The sequence below is a fragment of the Poecilia mexicana genome, unplaced genomic scaffold, assembly GCF_051168715.1.
Source record: "Poecilia mexicana isolate PSO_F unplaced genomic scaffold, ASM5116871v1 scaffold_10, whole genome shotgun sequence".
Classification (NCBI taxonomy): domain Eukaryota; kingdom Metazoa; phylum Chordata; class Actinopteri; order Cyprinodontiformes; family Poeciliidae; genus Poecilia; species Poecilia mexicana.
Window position 1 is genome coordinate 1,681,688 of NW_028263379.1, and position 20,918 is coordinate 1,702,605.

A 20,918-nucleotide genomic window follows, 5' to 3' on the forward strand; every position below is an offset into this window, starting at 1 on the left:
AAGACTAAAGTTGAACACACACACAGTACTAAGACTCGTTTTATGTATGTGTGAGAGCGAGACTTTTTTTGAATGTGTGAGAGTTGTCACGGAAGAGGCGGGGCATAATTTTTGGATCAAACTGCGCATGCGTAGATCCTAAACTATAAGTTTCGATTAGTATATTTGTGCTTTTAAATATATATAGAACGTTTAACTTTCTTGCAGATTAAATGTGCTATAGAAATAAATGAATCTGATTGATTGATTAAAAATAGCAAAATTGCTGTAGTACAATCTGTCCACTGGGTGCCAGCATTACAGGAATTATTAAGAGGTCTTGTGAGAAATTCTGTTCCCCCTGTGACGGGAGCGCGCATTGCAGCCAGAGACGCGGATCTGGTGAATATGACCATTTTCACGGCGCTTCTGATCGATTTCTCGGTAAAAACTACTCATATGATCATGTCAATGTGTAACTTTCAGTTTAATCGGAAGCTATCAAAATAAAAATACATACATAAATAAACGAGGTCTGGTGTGGAGGTCTTTTTTTGCTGTTTTGTGTTATTTTGAAAGCAAAGAAAATCGATCTTTTTTCAGCTTTTGTCTCGTAAGCCTGACAAATAAAAGTCAGTCAACAAACACAGGTTCCCAACACGTAGTGTGCATTTATAATTTTTCATTTCTGATGAAGGAGGAAGGAGATTAATATACCTGCAAGATCTTTTACTTTGTTTTCAAAATATTTGCACTATGTTTGACATTTGTCCTTAACATAGTTTAATATAAGGTAGCTATTGAAAGATAGTTTCAATATATTTATATATTTTTAAAAGCACAAATATACTAAGTAATAGAACATACAGTGAGTCAATAATCGAAACTTATAGTTTAGGATCTACGCATGCGCAGTTTGATCCAAAAATTATGCCCCGCCTCTTCCGTGACAACTCTCACACATTCAAAGAGTCTCGCTCTCACACATGCATAAAACGAGTCTTAGTACTGTGTGTGTGTGTTCAACTTTAGTCTTGTGTATGTGAGTGAGAAAGTTAACGTTTGTGTGTGTGTGTGTGTGACATTTTAGTAGTGTGTGTATACGCAATTTGAGTATTTTTTGAGTGTGTGTGGCTATTTTTTGAGTATGCGTGAGTTTTTGGTAGTGTGTGAGAGACAAAACGTAAATTTTTTGAGTGTGCGTGAGTATTTTTTGAGTGTGTGTGGCTATTTTTTTGGAGTATGCGAGAGTTTTTGGTAGTGTGTGAGAGACAAAACGTAAATTTTGTCCTAAACGGCCCCTCATAGAAACACGTTTACTTGAGAAAGGAATTAAAAACAAGTGGCGCTGGGCATGGCTAGAGGAAAGGGGACAAGACGGGAAACTGGCGGAAATTTTTACAAAAGGGGGGCGCTGGGATTTCTTTGGGGGGTGTTTGCACCTTACAATCACAACAATACCAGTTTAGACTTTAAGCAACTTCCTAAAACTGTATTGTGTAACATTAATTCATGCTTGGCTGCAACGGTATCCATGGCAGCTCTTCTTCTCTTCAGTGTTTGTAGCTTTTGGCGCAGCTCCTGCTAGTAGCAGGACTCTGAAACAGGAGAAGCGGGACGTAAAACGGAGCGACGAACTAGATGTGAATTAATAATTAAAAACAGAGAATCCGACGCTGAACAGTGAAAAATCAACACATGATGATTAGGCGGCGCAGCAGGTGATGAGTGAAGATTACTGATGGTCAAATACAGAGACTGTATGGCAAGAATAAACAGACACTATTTCCAGATAAAAGGTAAAATAATATTGTTGTAGTGCCATGGGTTTGTTGAGACCATATTTAGTACTGAGAATAAATATATCTTACAGACCATAACAGTAAAGAACTTATCACTTATTTATGTTTTTAATTAGATTTGATATATTTATTTCTTCAATATTATTTTTCATGTCAGTGTTATTGTCATGAGGCTGACGACTCCATAACACCTTCAATTTGACTCATTAGGATTTGATTAAGAACCAGATTTGTTCTTTGTAATTTCTGTCCAGTAAAACTATTAACCTGTAAATCAATAGACAGGTCTATATAAAGATACAATCCATGTTTCTGTCTCATATTTGTGAGGCATTAAAAGGGTCTGGAACTTTTGTTTTTCCACTGAAAGCTCTGGTTTGCACAATAAATGCCATGTGGGTGAAATTTTATGGATGATACTCTGATGTCCCATTCTCCTGAAGGCAGCACAGAGCTGCACCACCAGAAACAGAAACACTGAAGAGAAGAAGAGCTATGATTAATGTAGTTACAGTTCTATCCATGTTTTAATGTTGCAGAGCTCAGTCGGTTTGCAAATAGTTCAAAGTTTAAACTGGCATGTTGTTCATCTTTTATCTGGTCATTTTGTGGAATATTTAACAACTAGAAATTGGCACAGAACAAGAATATTTTTCCACTCTGATTGGCTGCTGTTAGGCCTACCGATTTTAAGTTGAATGTTCATTGCATTTTTCGTAGACGCCTGTGAAAATAATTTCTATTCCCATGGGTTTTTTGTTCTCTGGGAAATTATTTTGATGATAAATACAGAAACAAGCATCAAAATCAAAACATCTAAAATAGTGATAGTAACATTAATAAAAAAATAATAGTCAGTGCAAAGTAGCCTACAAATTCTTTGGTGGGGGGCAGAGAGGGACCTGGATATGGGATGGGGGATGCTGGCCCGAAAAAGGCTGAGAAACAGATTTAGTTGGTAATGTTGCATGTTCTAAATTACTTGCAAAAACATAGACTGAAAGGACTCTTATCTAATGTTGAGGGATTTTTGCCTGTAAGGCAAACCTTTAGGGCACAGACATTTTACATTTTAAGTTGAAATGTACTGAAGTCTTATTTAAGTTTGAGTGTTTAGCTAATTGTATTAATTGTATTATTAGAAGCAACTGTTTGCAGTATTCAAAGACACTTTTTATTAAACTGTGGCAATAGCAACGGTTATAGTTCATTTCTATCACGACTATAAGTTTTAGGCTCAGGATTTTTTTTTTACTTTAAGCCCTGCAGAAAGGAAAAACTTAAAACATGCAGGACAGGGGGGCAGTGAGGACCAGGGTTGAGAAACACTGGTTTAAGTGATGTTAGCCAAGCTAGCTAGCTAATGTTAGCAATGTGCCTCTGTAACAAAATGATTTGCCCTGCCCTCACATACAGAGATTTGGTGAATATTAGTGATAATGTTTAATTAGTGATAACTCTACCTGTGTAGAGTAAATACTGTGTGTTTTATGGCATAGTTTGTATTTCCTGTCAGCTCTTTGCCTCCTCTGCACAAGTTAAGCTAACGTCACCTAATATAGTTAACATATTGAAGGAAGTAATCAAATGCAAATTGAGAGATTGAGGGAACAGGACTTGTGGTGACAACTTCTTCCTAAGTTTCATTTTTGCTTATGATAATCATAAGACAAGCCAGGATGATTTAATATTAAGTTCCATCAACTTTAGTTAGTGCTGCATAAAGCTTCTGACATTAAAGTTATGGGCTGAAATAACTATATTTACTTCAGCTCTGAGATTTTTAATATTTAGGTGTTTTTATGAAAATGTTAATCTTTCAAATGCATTTGAGAAGCTCTTGGACTTGTTTCACATTTTACTAAGTCATGTTGGTCCTGTTTCAGCCTCGATACACTCTGGTCTTGATCTCGACTTGGTCTTAGTTAGGTGGTCTTGACTATTATCCTAGTATGTAGTTCATCACATTAACCAGAGTGTCATCACAGATCAGCCAGCATATGGAACTTACTTCTCTGGGTTATCAACCTCCTCTGTCACAAAGTTGAGATAAAACCTGGAAAAACACAGAGAAGAAACAACTTTAAAGGAGAATACAAGCAGCAACAGACACAAGATCCAAGTACTTCCTGTACTGATATGAAATAATGACTCACACAATTCCAATACTTATTTCATAAATCATATTTTTATGTTGATCATTTAAATGGAAATTAAGCATTAATTATGCCATTTAAAAATGATATGTTCCAGGGCCATATCTATACATAACTGTTATTCTGGTTTAATTCTCTGCTGCGTCTGTTCATAGACCTGAAATAAATCTTAAGATAAAATATTTAAACCACATTGATGTCAAGAGTGTTAGTCATTTTAATTACATGATATAATTCTACACAAATTGCTGAAAAATGGAAAGGAGCACAAACTAAAGCGTGTAAATATGCAAAATTACAAGAAGTCACTAACAAAATCTGTAATTCTCAGTCTGAGAGCAAACAGTAAATATGAAGAAATTTGTCTTGTTCTGGAAGCAGAAAACAACATGTAGTTTAATCTAACATGTCATTAGAACATGGGAGTGTACAGGCTGTTCCAGTACATCAAGATGCCTTCTGGAAATCATGTTAATGTTTAAACAGTGTTAAAAGCTAATTTATAAAAGCCAAATGGAAACTGTTCAGCATGAATTATAATTCTTACCCAGAACTGCCCACATCACTGCTCTGGCACTTATAACAAGATCGATCCGTCCGACCCTGAACACCATTTAATTATTCTTGCCAATCTTGGCTGTTAATAAAAGTCTATTAGATGTCAACTATTTTGGCAGAACCGCTAAAGATGCATAAAACCTTCAAATAAATTCAGTGTTTACTACTGTCGCCTAATCACACACCCGGAAATTCAGAAAAAATGAGGACACATTTTCTTGTCAAATACATGTTTTTAACAGAATGAATGGTGGTAAAAATTTAATTAATTTATTTATTTTTTATTTATTACATTCTTAGGTTTATCAGATTGTTAAGGAGCAACAGTATAGAAGGGTCTGTGGGGGTCACCACGTCTCCATAGCAACCATTAGATACAATCTACATGCTAATCATGTATAAAAATAAAAAAAACAAATCTTTCTGTCCTACCATTACAAAAGTAAGCGAGTGGAGTTCACCTGCTGGGACTTTACCTGAAGTGGTGTGTGTTGAGGAGGTCAGATGAAGTTTGAACTGTTCAGCCTCACTTTCAGATGAGCTTAGAGTAAAACAGAGGATGAACATGTGCTGTTGATGTGACTCTGGTCCAACCCAGCTGAACCGCCTCCTCAGTCTGTAAGCTAATTGTTCAAAACCTTGCTAATGACCAAGATATTTGACTCAGCTGTGTTGAAACATCTAAAAGGCTCTCATAATGCCAGAAGGGGGTTGTTCGATGTAATACTCAAATTGTCCATAAGTGTGGCACCATAAAATTAGTTATAAAATAACATCTATCTACATGGGCCTTGTAAAACCTCAGGTGTTTAGTAAATGTCAAACTAACTTTGGTTTGTTTCCCTCCTAGGTTTGGTTCCTTTGTGTGAACACAGCAACAGCAACCTGGTGCAGACTAAACTAACCGTATTGGGACCCTTTGGAGGAGGTGGTCTCGGTGTGGTTCCACCGTAGAGCAGGACATTTGCTCTGTGAATGTGAGTCGACCTTGATCTGACTCAGCAACCAGCTTTAGCCAACCGCCTTCCCTTAGCAGGTTTTCATTGCAACGTGAGATGTGGCTCAGAAACTAAGCTAATAAACAATGCACATCTTTTCCATGAAGCATAAAGCCTCATGCAACTTTCAAGACATCTCAACATAATTTTTTTCAGATAATTTTGCCTGATATGGTCAAAATTAATGAGATGATTAAATTCTGTGTTTCCCCAGCTGAGAGTGCAGAATCTGCTTCCTGTATTTACATTTGGTTCTCTCTCCCCATATCTGACCAGTAATCAGACTGAATGTTGTTAAGTGGTTAGCAGCGAAAGGTTAGGGTTTGTTGGAGTTTTTTATGCGTGAAAAGAAACTAATCCAACAGAAGAGCAGCAAGTTAACAAACTCGTCAACGGATTTAGATCAGAGTAAATGAACAATAGGTGTGAAAACACCCCATATTTACTGTATGGTTATACAGTACATAGAAAGAGAATGAAAGAATGTTCCCTATATGTTCTTCAATGTTTTCCATGGGAAATTATTTTATTCTCATAAAGGTTAAATTCATTTGAAGGCTTTTAACACATCTACACCAGTCGTGCTAAAAATTCTGGCTGCCACTCTAGATGAGTGTCTGTTGAGCATCTGTTCACTGGAGGTCTAGTCACTCCAGTCATATTAATAATTCTTTAATGTTAGGCAAAAATCTAACAATTCCAAATTTTACCTGCTGATTGATAGGATTTAAAATTGCTGTCTGCTATTGAGAAAACATTGATCGTCTGTCTTTGTTTTGTGAATTTTGCCCAAATGTGTCGGTCTCCGTTTGTGTGGACCATACCTACCAACCAGCATATGCATACATCCCAGAGTAGAAAGCCAGGGGCATTCCAGACAGCTGCACCTTGCTCAAATCAAAGGCATTCTCAAAGTTTTTGGTCTCACCTGTACACACACAAAGACACACACACATATATTCTAAAAGGACATGCATTACCTACTTTAGGTGTTCTGAAACACCTTCATTGTTTTAAAGTGAAGAGTGAGTGCTATAGTCACATAATGATATGTGTATACAGTTGAAACCAGAAGTTTACGTACACCAAATTAACACATTTTTTCTCACTGTCTGAAGATAAATAAGACTAAATTCTTTAGTTTTCAGTCAGTTAAAATGACAAAAATTATGACTATTAACTAAATGCCAGAAAATGGAAAAGACTTTTTAGAATTTTTTGTAACTTTCTTCAAAATCAAAAATGTACATACATTTAGCATTGCGTGACTTGGGTCAAACCTTTTTGGTTTCCTTCCACAAGCTTCTCAGAATAGTTTGCTGGAGTTCTGGTCCGTTTGTCCTGACAGAACTGGTGGAACTGAGTCATGTCTGCAGGCCTCCTCGCTCACACACACATTTCAGATCTACTCACAACTTCTCCATAGGACTGAGGTCAGGGCTTTGTGATGGCCACACCAAAACACTGAGTGTGTTTTCTATGAGTCACTCTGTAACCACTGTGGCTGAATGCTGATTAAAATCTGTGCCCAAGATTTTATTTCCTAAAATTATGCTTCAGTAATTCTACATAATGTTCTTTCCTCATGTTGTCTATTTTATGAAGTGCACCAGTTCCTCCTGCAGCAAAACAGCCCCACACCATGATGCTGCCACCACCGTACTCCACACTTAGGATGGCACAACCGTCCCCATGTTTGCTCCAAATTTTTGACCAACTGATGATGGTCATTATGTCCAAACAGTTCCACTTCATTTTTATCAAACCACATTACATGTTTCCCATGGTCAGGGTGTCCTTTCAGCTCATGTCGGTACTGGACAGTTTCACTATGGATAATGACTCTGTCTTACCAGCTTCAGCTGCATCTTCACCAGGTCTCTGCCTTTTGTTCTGACAACCCAGTTTGAACCAGAACCCGTCTCCTTCCTGAGCGCTATGATAGCTGGACATTCCCATCATGTAATTGTTTGAACAGATGACTGCAGCACCTTCAAGCATCGGTACATTGATCCCCAGAATGACCCAGACTGGATCTGCTCTATTATTCTCCTTCCTGACATCTTAGCTAATTTATGCTGACTTTCCCATCGTGTCAGACAATGAGGTTGTGTGTTCCTGATGAGCCTCCAGTTAACTCAAATATGACAGTTAATCTATCAGAGGTTTATTGAAGGAAACTCAAAAGGTTTTACTCAAGCCATACAACTTAAAGACAGTTTTCCCTCATACTAACAAAATGAATATAAACTTCTGAATTCAAAGACAGAAAAAGAAATTTCTTAAAAAAAATTTCTCACTAAGTTTTCTGGGATTTAGCAAATAGAAATCATTTTGATCATTCTGACTGACCTAAAACATGAGAGGTTTGTGTCTTTTTATTCAGTGTATGTAAACTTCTGGTTTGAACTGTATCTGCAGTTGCACACAAGAACAGGAGCATCCTATTTATTAACAACAATAATAAAATCAGCCATAAAGTGAATGAGTGGAGGAACGATTTTTCTCATTTAGTTTGGAGAGTTAGAGTTCTGCCAACAAAGGTTGAAAAATATCCCTCAAGTGGGATCAATGTTAAGCTGTGAATGAGCAAATGCTGCCCATAATATAATTCATCTACATTGTTTAACTGTATTGCTAAGAATCATAAAGTCTGTGTATTGATAAGCAGGAGAGAACAAAGTAATGTGAAATCTACCAGCTGTAGTAGGTACTCTACAGAACAAGCCAAGCTAACCCTGTTAGTTTATTTTTCATTAGTGTGTTACCTATGAGGTGAGCTTCATAGTAACTTCATTTAATAGATGGTTTTCCACAGTGACTGACATTACACCAAACACAACACATGTACAGCTTTTATTACTTGAGTTCAAACATTCAGAATTATGAAGTTAAAATGGTTTCATTAAAGTGTGTTCATTCCAGGCTAAAATCTGATTCTCTAGTAGTAAGTCACAGTGCCGCAGGTTTAACAGATACACTCTGGTATTTAAAGGAGTAATTAATCAACTTAAATTAATTAATTTATTTTGATTAATAACTTGTTCACAGTTGGATAGTGTGCTGTGATAAATAGCTAAAACTCCAAGGAGGGCTGCTACTCTCTAATTGGAAGGCCAGGAAATTCTAGCTAATGGGGAAATAAATCAGACGGTTTTGTTTATGAATTCTATCAAATCTAATATGATCATTAGCCGAGTTTAGGTATTAGCTTTTTGTGTCATAATAGTAAAGAGGAACTAAATTCTTGCTGCACATCTGATCTTCCATGTTTTGGAAGGATGTTATTTATGTGCTCTTATCCTTCTCATATGTTCAGGCCATAGGACACTTTCCTCTCAAAGGTACTCCATGACCCTGGATTTGAGCAGTGCCAGAAATACTTGGTGAAAATCATGCAGTGACTGCTGCAACACAAAGACTCTCCTGTTTTTCCAACCACTAATGCTGGTTGACGGGGGGATCTACCTAAATACCAAGGTTGGTTTTTTGTTGTGTACTTGCTACTTGCTTAAGAAAGTTTCTTTAAAAACAGAGAAAACATGAGGAGAGGAAACAGATCTGCTGCGTAAACCATCTTCACCTACAAATAAGAGCATGAATATAAACAACTAAGAATTTTCAACAGTCGATTACCAAATCTTCAACACAGATGTCAAACTTTATGTAACTAAAGTTTACAAAATATCGAAGTAAATCAGAGCTTTAGAATTTATCCCACACAATTAATTTAGGGGAAGCTAAGAGTGTTCATCAGAGTTAGCAAAAAACACAGTTTATGGTTATCATGTCAATTAAATATGAATTTGTATTTAATCCTCCAACAGATAGCATTCATTTATGTTACTTAGTACAGTTATGTCACATTTTTGTAGGTTCTTATGTGAAATAACCAACATTTTCAATCCACTTAACAATTCTTAAGAATTGAATGATGCATTACTCTTGGCCAGAAGCACAATCCCCAAGATTAATAAAGTGAGGTTATTTAGTTGAGTCAGTCAGAATTTATGTAAAAGTTCTTGTTTATTTTTTTTCTTTTAACTGTGAAAACAAAGCAACTTTGTGTCATATCCTGTGAATGATTATATTAATCATTTAGAGTAAATAATAACCATATTTAAAATGGAGGTCAAAAACTGGGAGAGAGCAGCAGCTCCTCTGAACACCTGCTTCCAGGACATTGTGAAATGTTGTGCTTGATGCTTGATGCTTGATGCTTGCTGCGTACAGCTGTGCGTCACAGCCTGCGAGTCTCTAAGCTTGTATTTACAGTGCATGCTTGAGCGTGATACTAAGGAAGCTTTGATGATTGTTGCGGCTGAGCGCTCAGTGTGAGCCCCTGAAGGGTTTTTCAACAATACTTAATGGAAGCAGATGGAGTACTGCAAGTGTTCCGCACTCAAAAAATAACTTATTCAATTTACTTAATACAGTTATGTCAACAATTTCTACAAACTGACTTATGTTCAGTATATAAATAAAACCTAACTGTATTTAGTAAAACCAATCAAAAATATTTTGCAGCTCCTACTTAATGACTTTTAGTTAGAGTGGTAATCATTGAATTTTGCTTTACTAAGCTAGTTTTAATTTTCAAAAAAATCAATCAGGGGCGGATCTACTGGGGTGGCATGGGGTGGCAGTTGCCACCCCAAACGAGAGCCTTGCCACCCCTGTTGCCACCCCAGCTAGCGACAATTAATTCAATAAATAGTTATGGCAAATCGGACATTAAGCGCATGAAACTCTTTTTTTCCGACAACATTGAATGCAACACAATGTAACCTGACACCCACTGCTAAGTAGCGGGAAGTGCGAGAGAAGGACAGAGCGCCAGCAGCATTGATGGATAAATATTACTGGACTGGACATTACGTGATTTATCGTAAGTCACACATGCGCCATTGCTGTCCATTGAGTCAGGAATATCGGTGGTCAGGAAAATACTATAATCACGCAAAGAATCAGAACAACGGACGCAATGTTTAGCAGTTAATTCAACCATAGATAATGGTAATAAGGGCTTCAGATTTCACAGGTGAGGACAACGTTTTAATTTAAAGAAAACATTGAACAAGTGAGCAGTGGGTCAGTTATACTAGCCTAACTGTTGCTGGCCTGGTATTGACTTTTATAACATTAACATGTGCTGTGCAGTTCGGTGTGTTTTGGTTCTGTTAGCACTAAAACTGGTCAACCTGCCCACCAAGTCATCAGTAGAACAGCTGTTTAAATCAGCTAATCAACCACCGCGGTGATCAGGCGAAAACTTATTAATAATCACAATATGTTGTCAGGCATAATGACAACATAATGTTGTCATTATGCCTGACAACATAATGTAACATACTCGATGTTCTGTTTTAGTGTTTTTGCTACTTTTTTGTGTGGGAAATGTTATTTTTGGTGTTGATTCCCCTGATCGGTGATCTCTGCTCAATCTGCTCGTTGAGCTGTTGTTTGTCGGTTGCCATGGCAACGGGTCGTGTGTAATGCCGACATACAGAGCGAGAAGAGGCGGAATAGAAGTTGTTGGAGCTATTTTTTCTTTATTTCTTTATCCATTTGAATTTTGTTACTTTATTCTTAAATTTCTATTTTTTGTATTATTTACAGAGTTTATTTGTAGGTTGATAATTGTTGATTTTATTTATTTTTTGTTTTATTATTTTTCTTATTTATTTTCTAAATTTAGACAGGAAGTAATGTGGGTCAGTCCACTTTCTATAAGCTTAGGGGCCTGGTGAAGGACCAGCAGGCAATTGGGTTTGGGGCCGATGGTTTTTACCAGAGCAAGAGAGATAGCATGAGAACAATTGAAAGTTTGAACTCTGTAATTGTTTGGTGAAAGAGGAAAATAAATCACCAAGACCAATCAATAAGTTTGGAAATTGAACCTTCTTTTGCCTGTGTCGAGAAACATGACCCCAGTGCCTTAGTAGTGGCTTGATGGAACTTTTATTGGATGTTTGGCTTGGCAAACAATCAGAAATGGTTTTGTCTAGTTCGGTTCTTCACCTGTTTATCAGCTTTATTGTGGCGCACTGCAGCTGCTGCAATTCCTAAAAACAAGTGACAAAAACTGAGCTAATCCCCTGTGTTCGCAAAACGTGGTGATATTTATAACAGTCGTCAAACTACGGCTCCTACAGTATATTTAAAATAAAACGATTGACCAATATAAATAGAAATTCGCCCCTTCTTGCATCTTGACAGAACTAACAGAAACTAAACTGTTTATAGATTTGTATCATGGAGAATTGATCAAACATCAGTTTTCTAATCTTTATTAGATATATCTAATAACAAATGATGGCACTACTAATATTTTCGTGACAGATTTCTCCTTGTCCTGTATTGGGATAAAATGGTTTTCTGGACACACTGAATCACATAGCGACCAACAGGCTCTGTCCAGTCCAGTAATACATATCAATTAGCAGGAGTATGAAAGACGTAAAAATAATGAACTATACTACGTTAAGAAATTGTATTTAAGCCTCAGTGCTACATGAAGCTCATTGTGAAACAATGCAAGTTAAAAACAATATTTTGTGTGTGTGTGTGTATAAAAAAAAAAATTCCCTTCTCACCCTCCGCGGGTGGTCTCTTTCATCCTCTGAGCTCGGGTCCTCTACCAGAGGCCTGGGAGCTTGAGGGTTCTGCAGTATCTTGGCTGTGCCTAGAACTGCACATTTCTGGACTGAGATGTCTGATGTTGTTCCTGGGATCTGTTGTAGCCATTGCTCCAGTTTGGGGGTGACTGCCCCGAGGGCCCCGATGACCACTGGCACCACTTTGGTCTTCACCTTCCAGGTCTTTTCCAGTTCCTCTCTGAGGCCCTGGTATTTCTCCAGTTTCTCCTGCTCCTTTCTCCTGATGTTGTAATCACTTGGTATTGCTACATCCACCACAACGGCTTTCCTCTGTTCTTTATCCACCACCACAATGTCCGGTAATGGCGAATGGTTGGTTCGCCATTACCATTTTGTCTGTCTGGATCTGGAAGTCCCACAGGATCTTAGCTCGGTCATTCTCCACCACCTTTGGGGGTGTTCCCCACTTTGATCTCGGGGCTTCCAGTCCATATTCTGCACAGATGTTCCTGTACACTATGCCCGCCACTTGGTTATGTCGTTCCATGTACGCTTTCCCTGCCAGCATCTTGCACCCTGCTGTTATGTGCTGGACTGTCTCAGAGGCCTCCTTGCACAACCTACACCTTGGGTCTTGTCTGGTGTGGTAGATCTGAGCCTCTATTGCTCTGGTGTTTAGGTCCTGTTCCTGGGCGGCCAGGATGAGGTCCTCTGTGCTGTCCTTGAGTCCAGCTTTTTCCAGCCATTGGTAGGATTTCCTGATATCAGCCACTTCAGTTATTTGTCGGTGGTACATCCCATGTAGGGGCTTGTCCTCCCATGATGGTTCCTCCAGCACCTCGTCCTCTGTTCCCCATTTTCTGAGACATTCGCTGAGCACATCGTCCGTTGAGGCTTTGTCCTTAATGTATTTATGGATCTTGGATGTTTCATCCTGGACAGTGGTTCTCACACTCACTAGTCCTCTGCCTCCTTCCTTACGGCTTGTGTACAGTCTCAGGGTGCTGGATTTGGGGTGGAATCCTCCATGCATGGTTAGTAGCTTCCGAGTCTTAACATCCGTGGCCTTCATCTCTTCCATTGGCCAGCTAATTATTCCGGCAGGGTATTTGATTACTGGTAAGGCATAGCTGTTTATTGCATGGATCTTGGTCTTGCCATTGAGCTGGCTTCTCAGGACTTGCTTTATTTGTTGGAGGTATTTGGCTGTGGCTCCTTTCCTTGTGACCTCATCGAGGTTGCCATTTGCTTGTGGTATTCCCAAGTACTTGTAACTGTGCTCTATGTCTGCTATTGTTCCTTCTGGGAGTGAGACCCTTCTGTGCGGATGACCTTCCCTCTCTTTGTAACTATCCGGCCACACTTCTCTAGTCCGAATGACATCCCAATGTCAGTGCTGTAGATCCTGGTGGTGTGGATCAGTGAGTCGATGTCTCGCTCGCTCTTGGCGTACAGCTTGATGTCATCCATGTAGGAGGTGACTGATTGTGGCCCCATTCTTGAGTCGGTATCTGTAGCCAGTCTTGTTGATGATTTGGCTGAGGGGGTTCCGGCCTATGCAGAACAGCAGTGGGGACAGAGCATCTCCTTGGTATATGCCACATTTGATGGACACTTGTGCAAGTGGTTTGCAGTTTGCTTCAAGGGTGGTTTTCCACAGCCCCATCGAGTTTGCAATGAAGGCTCTTAGAGTCCTATTGATGTTGTACATCTCTAAGCATTCAATGATCCAGGTGTGTGGCATTGAGTCATAGGCTGTCTTGTAATCAATCCAAGCGGTGCACAGGTTGGTGTGTCGGGTTTTGCAGTCTCGGGCGACTGTGTGGTCTACAAGGAGTTGGTGTTTGGCTCCTCTGCTATTTATGCCGATGCCCTTCTGTGCCGTGCTCATGTATTTATCCATGTGTCCGCTTATCTTAGCTGCTATGAAGCCTGACATGAGCTTCCATGTTGTTGAGAGACAGGTTATCGGCCGATAGTTGGATGGGACTGAACCCTTTGAGGGATCCTTCTGGATCAGGATTGTGCGCCCTTCAGTTAACCATTCAGGATGAGTCCCATTTTGTAGCAGCTGGTTCAGTAGAGCTACCAGACGCTAATGGAGGGCAGTGAGTTTCTTGGTAACACTTTATTTGAAGGGGGTTGAATAAGACTGACATGACACTTTCATAAACATGACATAACACATGTCATGAACATGAATAAGCCTTCATGAATATTTATGACTGTCATAAAGCGTCATTCGGTAAATTATGACACTTTTAATACAAAGTTGACATTATTCAAAATGTCTTTGTTATGACAACTTGACATTAACCAGGAAATCATTACTGTTTAAACTTTACCTTTAATAACATAAAGTTACCTAATTTTTAAAGTTCAATCAGTAATACTTTTATAACAAATTTATATCAGTAATGATTTATTGGTTAATGTCAAGTTGTCATAACAAAGACATTTTGAATAATGTCAACTTTGTATTAAAAGTGTCATAATTTACCGAATGACGCTTTATGACAACAGTCATAAAAATTCATGAAGGCTTATTCATGAACATGACAGGTGTTATGTCATGTTTATGACAGTGTCATGTCAGTCTTATTCACCCCCTTCAAATAAAGTGTTACCAGTTTCTTTAGCCAGTAGGCATGGATCATGTCAGGTCCTGGTGCTGTCCAGTTTTTCATACCCGAGACTCTTTCTTGGACATCTGCCACAGTGATGGTTACCGGGGCTTGTTCAGGGAGGTTCCTGTGGTCCTCTCGTAGAGAGGTTAGCCACTGTGCAGTGTTGTGTTCAAGACCACCTAACCCGAGACCAAGACAAGACCAAGACCAGAGTGTATCGAGACCGAGACAAGACCAAGACTTTTAGGGTCCGAGACCAAGTCAAGACCAAGACCGAGGAAAGTCGAGACCGAGTCAAGACCAAGACCAGCGGCCCGCGCTACATGACACAATAAAATGTAAAATATGATCGAAATTGCTTCTCAGAATAATCTGAAAGATCCATATTCCCATAAAAACACCTAGATATTAAATACTTAATACATTTTACCAATATTAAATATTCCATTTCTGTGTTACAATGTGTGATGGTCTCGTGCCATCCCTAAAAACATAACACCCTGAGAATTTGCCGATATTGCTCATATAAGAATCCACCACTGTTGCACCATTAAACATAGCAATTGAGGCAATGCCCTGACGGTAAATAACGCTCAACTATGAACACTGACCAAGGAGCAACAAGCAAGAAGTAACTAAACAGAAGGCGCTCATCGTGACTGTTTTCACTCTCTCTCCCAGTACATGAAGCCAGGTAGTCTGACACCATGGCAGACATTACAGCTGCCACTTTGAACAAAAACAAAGAGCAATGTGCATGCTCTGCGTGCTCTTTCGTTCTTGTGTTTTAGTTATTTGTTAATTTAAATATCAACGTACATAATTAAATAAAATAATGATGCAGTGTACACAGAGCATTACAAGAACAAAGAACGGGTGTTCTGTCAGGTCAGATCGTCATACGCTTAACACGAACTCACGGTATTCTGTCAGATCAGCATACGTTGTCAGATAGTCGTACGCTTAGCTCAGACATGCATACGCTGTCATTACCATATGATTTTATTTAATCAGCAACATAGAATCATGACGTAGATCATCATACACTTGGTTATTAACAGTTGTATGGCATCCAGCTGCAGCCAGACCTGCTTTAAATACACTTTGAAACCACGACAACGCATGTATATCTATCTAGTTATCATATTATGTCATATTATAAACAATTTAATGACTTATTTTCGTCATAACTTGTTGCATATGCTGAACTGACAACTCCACTGACGGTCGGACTTCTTAAGGCGCATGCGCTGGCATGGTACTCACTGCATGTATGCTAGGAACATAGAATCATGACGTAGATCGTCATACACTTTGTTATTAACAGTTGTATGGCATCCTGACTTAGCGGTTAAGTGAGTTTTACACGGGCGTGTGTTGTAGCTGACTCCAGCTGCAGCCAGACCTGCTTTAAATACACTTTGCAACCATGACAACACATGTATATCTATATAGTTATCATTGAAAACAATTTAATGACTTATTTTCGTCATAACTTGCTGCATATGGTGAACTGACAACTCCTCTGACGGTCGGACTTCTTAATGCGCTGGCATGGTACTCACTGCATGTTTGCTATTCTGACAGCATACGGTAATCTGATAGAACAACGGCTCTCAGTGAGTGACACTCCAGTCCTATCTAATAAATAAAGAGCCGTGGAGAAGAATCGACTGTTTCTGAATGTCACATCACTATATTGCAGACTTTTGGACATAGCGTTGTCCTATATATGCGACAAGTCAGTCAACATCTCCGCACAATAATTCAGGCAGTGAGTGACTTTTTTTCATCACAAATTCTTATGTGTCTCTGTACAGCTAGCTTTGCTAACATCACGTTAACGGAGCTTACCTTCTTTGAGCTACTTTTCTAAGTGACGAAAATAGTTAGACGTTGTCCCCATCGTCTCTGAAAGCGAAGCACTGCTGAGTTAGCTCTGGCCATCGGATTTCTTACTATTTATGCTGACGATTAGACAAACATTTTCTGCCGCTGAGAGAAAACCACTGCGCATGTCCTGGAGCGCCGCGTGCGAGTGAAAGGTGGGGAGGGGAGGGAGAGGGGGAGAAACACATAGTTGCTTGGATTTTAATTGGTGCGTTTTGCATCCACTGAAAACAAAGATGTTAACAAATAAACTGGACAGTATGCTGCACGTTTAGTGATATTTTCACAGTTGCGGTCTCGACTGGTCTTGAAATAAAATGCCGAGTCCTCAGAGCCCGAGACCGAGACAAGACCGAGACCAAATGCGGTCGAGTCCGAGACGAGACCGAGACCATCAGAAAACGGTCTTAAGACCGGTCTCGAGACCAAGACCGATCTCGAGTACCACAACACTACCACTGTGCATTGCTGTTGTGGGACGCCTCCCTTTCCCATATGCCTTTCCAGTATTGTTCAGTCTCCAGCCTTGGTGGGTCTGCTCTGTTGTTAGTACCCTGCCATTGAGAGTACACTTTAGCTGGTTGGGTGGAGAAGAGCCGGTTAATCCTCCTGGCTTCATTCTCTCTTGTGTATCTCTTTAGGCGGCTGGCCAAGGCTTGGAGCCTTTGTTTGGCATTTTCGAGTGCTTCAGGTATCGGCATCTGGCTGTACTTCTTAGGTACTGATCTTTTCATTGCACCTCTTTGGAGCTCTGACAGTTGGCTCACTTCCCTCCTTGTTATCTTTATTTTAGCCTCTAACCGTCTTTTCCATGGTGGATATCGGGTCTCATGGTTGCTCTTATAGCCAAGCATCTCAAGGATCACTGATGCTGAGTTGTATATCAGCTGATTGGTTTCTGTTATGGTGTTGGTAGGGATCGTTCTCAATGCTGCATTCACATCTTCAATGAGACTTTCTGATGGTACTTCACTCAGCCGCTGTAGTTGGCGTCGGGTTGTCTGGTGTTCATTCAGGCCATGATTCTCTCTCTCAGGTCAGCTGCTGCCTCGTTCAGCTATGATGGTTCGTTCATTACTGGGGCTGCATATCCAGTCTCTGGGGTAGTTGTAGTTAACTCGCCCCTGTACTGACATCCAGGCTCCTCCCCCTTGCCATAGCATTTGGAGAAAATTTAGATGCATTTATCTGCTTTATGTGTGATGGGATCTGGACTCACGGTTCAACTGGGTGAATATTAACTAAACCGCATAAAAATGCAGCTATATAGCCGATTTTAATGTGATTATAATTTGACGGGTAAAAATAGTAAATTACCGATTTTTAAAAATCCTTTCAGTCAAGATGACGGAGAACAAAAAAGGCTAGCGCGACATCTGTGTAGCCCCTACCAATAAAACAGCATAACACTGGTAAAGTACTGCAGCATATCACCTTACAGCTAAAGATAAAGAAAGTACAGCCATTTATGTAATGCAACAATCCTTCATCAGTCATAAGTTATTTTTTTCTGACACAGGTATGCAGATTTGTTTTAGATCATTTAGGGCAAAATTAAGTGTAAGATTTATTTTAAAGTGGGATTCAAAGAATACAACTTGTGTTTCGTACACAAATTGTATTGAAGAGGTGTAACTGCTGATTTGTATTTCTGAAAGCCTGGAAAAAATCTATAGTTACAAAACTCTTCAAGGATTTTTCTCCACAACTTCTCAATTACAATCCACAAACACTTTTGTATCAAAAATTCCTTCATAAAAACGTTTCATTATAGATGAAAGACGTAGGTTCCTTCACAGGGTAAGCTTCTGAGCATGTGCAGTGTCTTCTTAACGCTATTTTTCTTTTTTACTTTAAGTTAAACTTACTAAAATATGCCATGTTTGAAATTCCAACTCATTTATATTAATTAATTTGGACATAGCTCAATTTATTTAGTTCAACAATTCACTGACTTTTTTTTTTTTTGAGTGTGGAATGAGGAAGTCTCATTGTTTGTGGAGATTTATATAGCTCATTATGACAAAGAGTCTTACCTTTGAAGAGCTGGAACATCCCAGGGACTATGATGGTGGTGATGGCCACTAACTTGCTGATGGTGAGGAGGATCTGGATCCTTGCTGTCCAGGTGACACTCATACTGTTCAGATAAACAACAGAAGCTGCAGGGAAACAGAGCAGTCAGAGGCCGCTTACCTTCTCATACTGACACAGCTGATGACACACACATACTGTGAGAGTCTGCTTTAGGGCTGAAACGATTCCTCGAATGATTCGAGTACCTCGATTACTAAAATTCCTCGAGGAAAATTTACCTGCCTCGAAGCTTCGTTAATTTATGTTTTATTAGTTAGCGCACTGTGTTCCGGCCGGGACTTCATTTGCGTTGCGCAGAGCTCTCACTTCCGCCTCTGAGTTGTTGACAAAAGCTAAGTCTCAGCGGCATAAAGTCCAATCTTCAAGATTGGCCCGTGGGAATTTTATTGATTGATGATAATGCCCGACTTTTTATCGTTTTTGGGGAACCAATAAGCATCCTTAAAATGACTGGGGGAATGCCTGGAGTACGGCAGCATTTCTCCTGCTGGTTGAAAGCGAACGGCGGGAAGAGCGCTGAGGTGAGCGGATAGCCTGAACAGGGCGGGCGGCTGAGTAGCTGATGCTTACCGTGTAAATGTAGCTTTACCGACGAACCGCACAATAAATTTCATATCCCGGTCTGAAGAAACGGGTGACGGAGCGCATCGTACATGGCTGGTAGATGAGTTTCTGAGTGTGACCAGTGAAGGTGTCGTAAATATCCCGTATTGCTTCCCCCCGTGTTCGTCCCCCGGTCTAACGGTTCGTCAGTCCGCTGGTCTATTTCCTCCCCTCCACCCCATGTTCGTTCATTCGCCCTCTCCTCCCACTCCAGGCGGCATTTCCCGTATTTTCAAACTCAAAACGTGACAGGTTAGGTGGCAAGGTGAGTTTAATTAATCTATTAAACTCACTGAAGATGAATACATAAACTAAAAGCTGGATTGTAGACATTTTTTATAAGCATATTTGTGAGCCTGCCTCTTTGTTATTAAATTCAATATAATTTCAGATTTTTCTATAACTTTTCTTCTGGTTAACTTAGAAAGTGAGCTATTATTGTTACAGGTTAGTTTTCTAAACTACAAAAAAGCAACTGTTAGGGATGCTCAAATATGAAAAATTGGACTGATATTGATATCTGATAGTAACACCGGTATTATGCCAGATTTACCAATATTTCATTTTATATTTTTTTTATCCGATTACTCGATTAATCGTAAGAATAATCGATAGATTACTCGATTACTAAAATATTCGTTTACAACAGCCCTAGTCTGCTTTAAGCCTAAAGGTAACCAATGGCCATGTTGTGTAGTAAAAGAAGAAAAATTATTTCCTCTCATTGTAGTCCTACACAAAAAAATCATTTCTAGGCTTAAATCTAGGTACATTTTCCCTAAAAACAAACTTTCCAAATACTCTACATGTGGAATAGACATTTAATGACATCTATCAGGAACAAGTCTCTTGTCTTCTCTTATGAAGACAAGAGAAATATGTCCAGATGCATTTGAATTTTGCTGGCTTTCTGGCCTTCAGGAATGATTTATTGACTTTGAGCTTCTCACAAATTTGCTCTGGTCGGAGTTGGGTTTATAGATAAGATACTAAGGGCTTAACTTTTTGAGCTACAGGCAGTCTAAATTTCGATGGAAATATTTACATCCAGTTTAAATGAAAGCTGCATGTGGCTTCCAAAATGGGACTTTGTGTATTGATCAGTGGGATGAATTATGTGCGTCTGTACAGTCAGTGTTTACAGAGAAGGCCAAAAAGATTATATAATAATCTGACACAGAGACAGTGAAAGGTAAAAAAGCAATAGCTGTCATATTTACTTATGCCGATGGCTGTGGCCAGTTTCACAGCCAAGGGGGGGATACTGCAGGGCATGAAGAGCGGCTCCAGGATGTACCGCCCAAAGGCCAGAGAAATGACCGCCAGCGCTGCAGGCCTGTAGGATACAACACATTCACATCAGATTACACTGTGAGACTAAATTACTTTTACAGCTGATAAACCCTCAGATTTTCCACTATCTGTGTTTGGATTTTGATAACCACGCTGTGTGTCTGGGTTGTTATACAGATCCAACACCTTCACTGACAGCTCAGTTTGTAGTTTTGGTACCGTCCACATTCACATGCTTTCAGCTTCACATACTTAAATCTAAATGTCTACTTTTACCAAATAGATTTTATTTTCCCCAAATAGCCTTCTACTCCAC

The 20,918-nt window shown here is 39.4% G+C and overlaps 1 protein-coding gene across 2 annotated transcripts in view; it reads right to left on the reverse strand.

Moving 5' to 3' along the window:
• slc7a11 (solute carrier family 7 member 11) overlaps positions 1 to 20,918 on the reverse strand; it is a 43,585-nt gene that overhangs the window by 14,914 nt on the left and 7,753 nt on the right. For both annotated transcript variants that reach the window (XM_088009279.1, XM_088009278.1), the window contains exons 3-6: positions 20,530 to 20,645; positions 18,646 to 18,771; positions 6,322 to 6,421; positions 3,793 to 3,837 (exon numbers count right to left, since the gene is read on the reverse strand). In XM_088009279.1, coding sequence (XP_087865405.1) covers positions 3,793 to 3,837; positions 6,322 to 6,421; positions 18,646 to 18,771; positions 20,530 to 20,645 — 387 coding nt within the window. The remainder of the gene's footprint in view (positions 1 to 3,792; positions 3,838 to 6,321; positions 6,422 to 18,645; positions 18,772 to 20,529; positions 20,646 to 20,918) is intronic.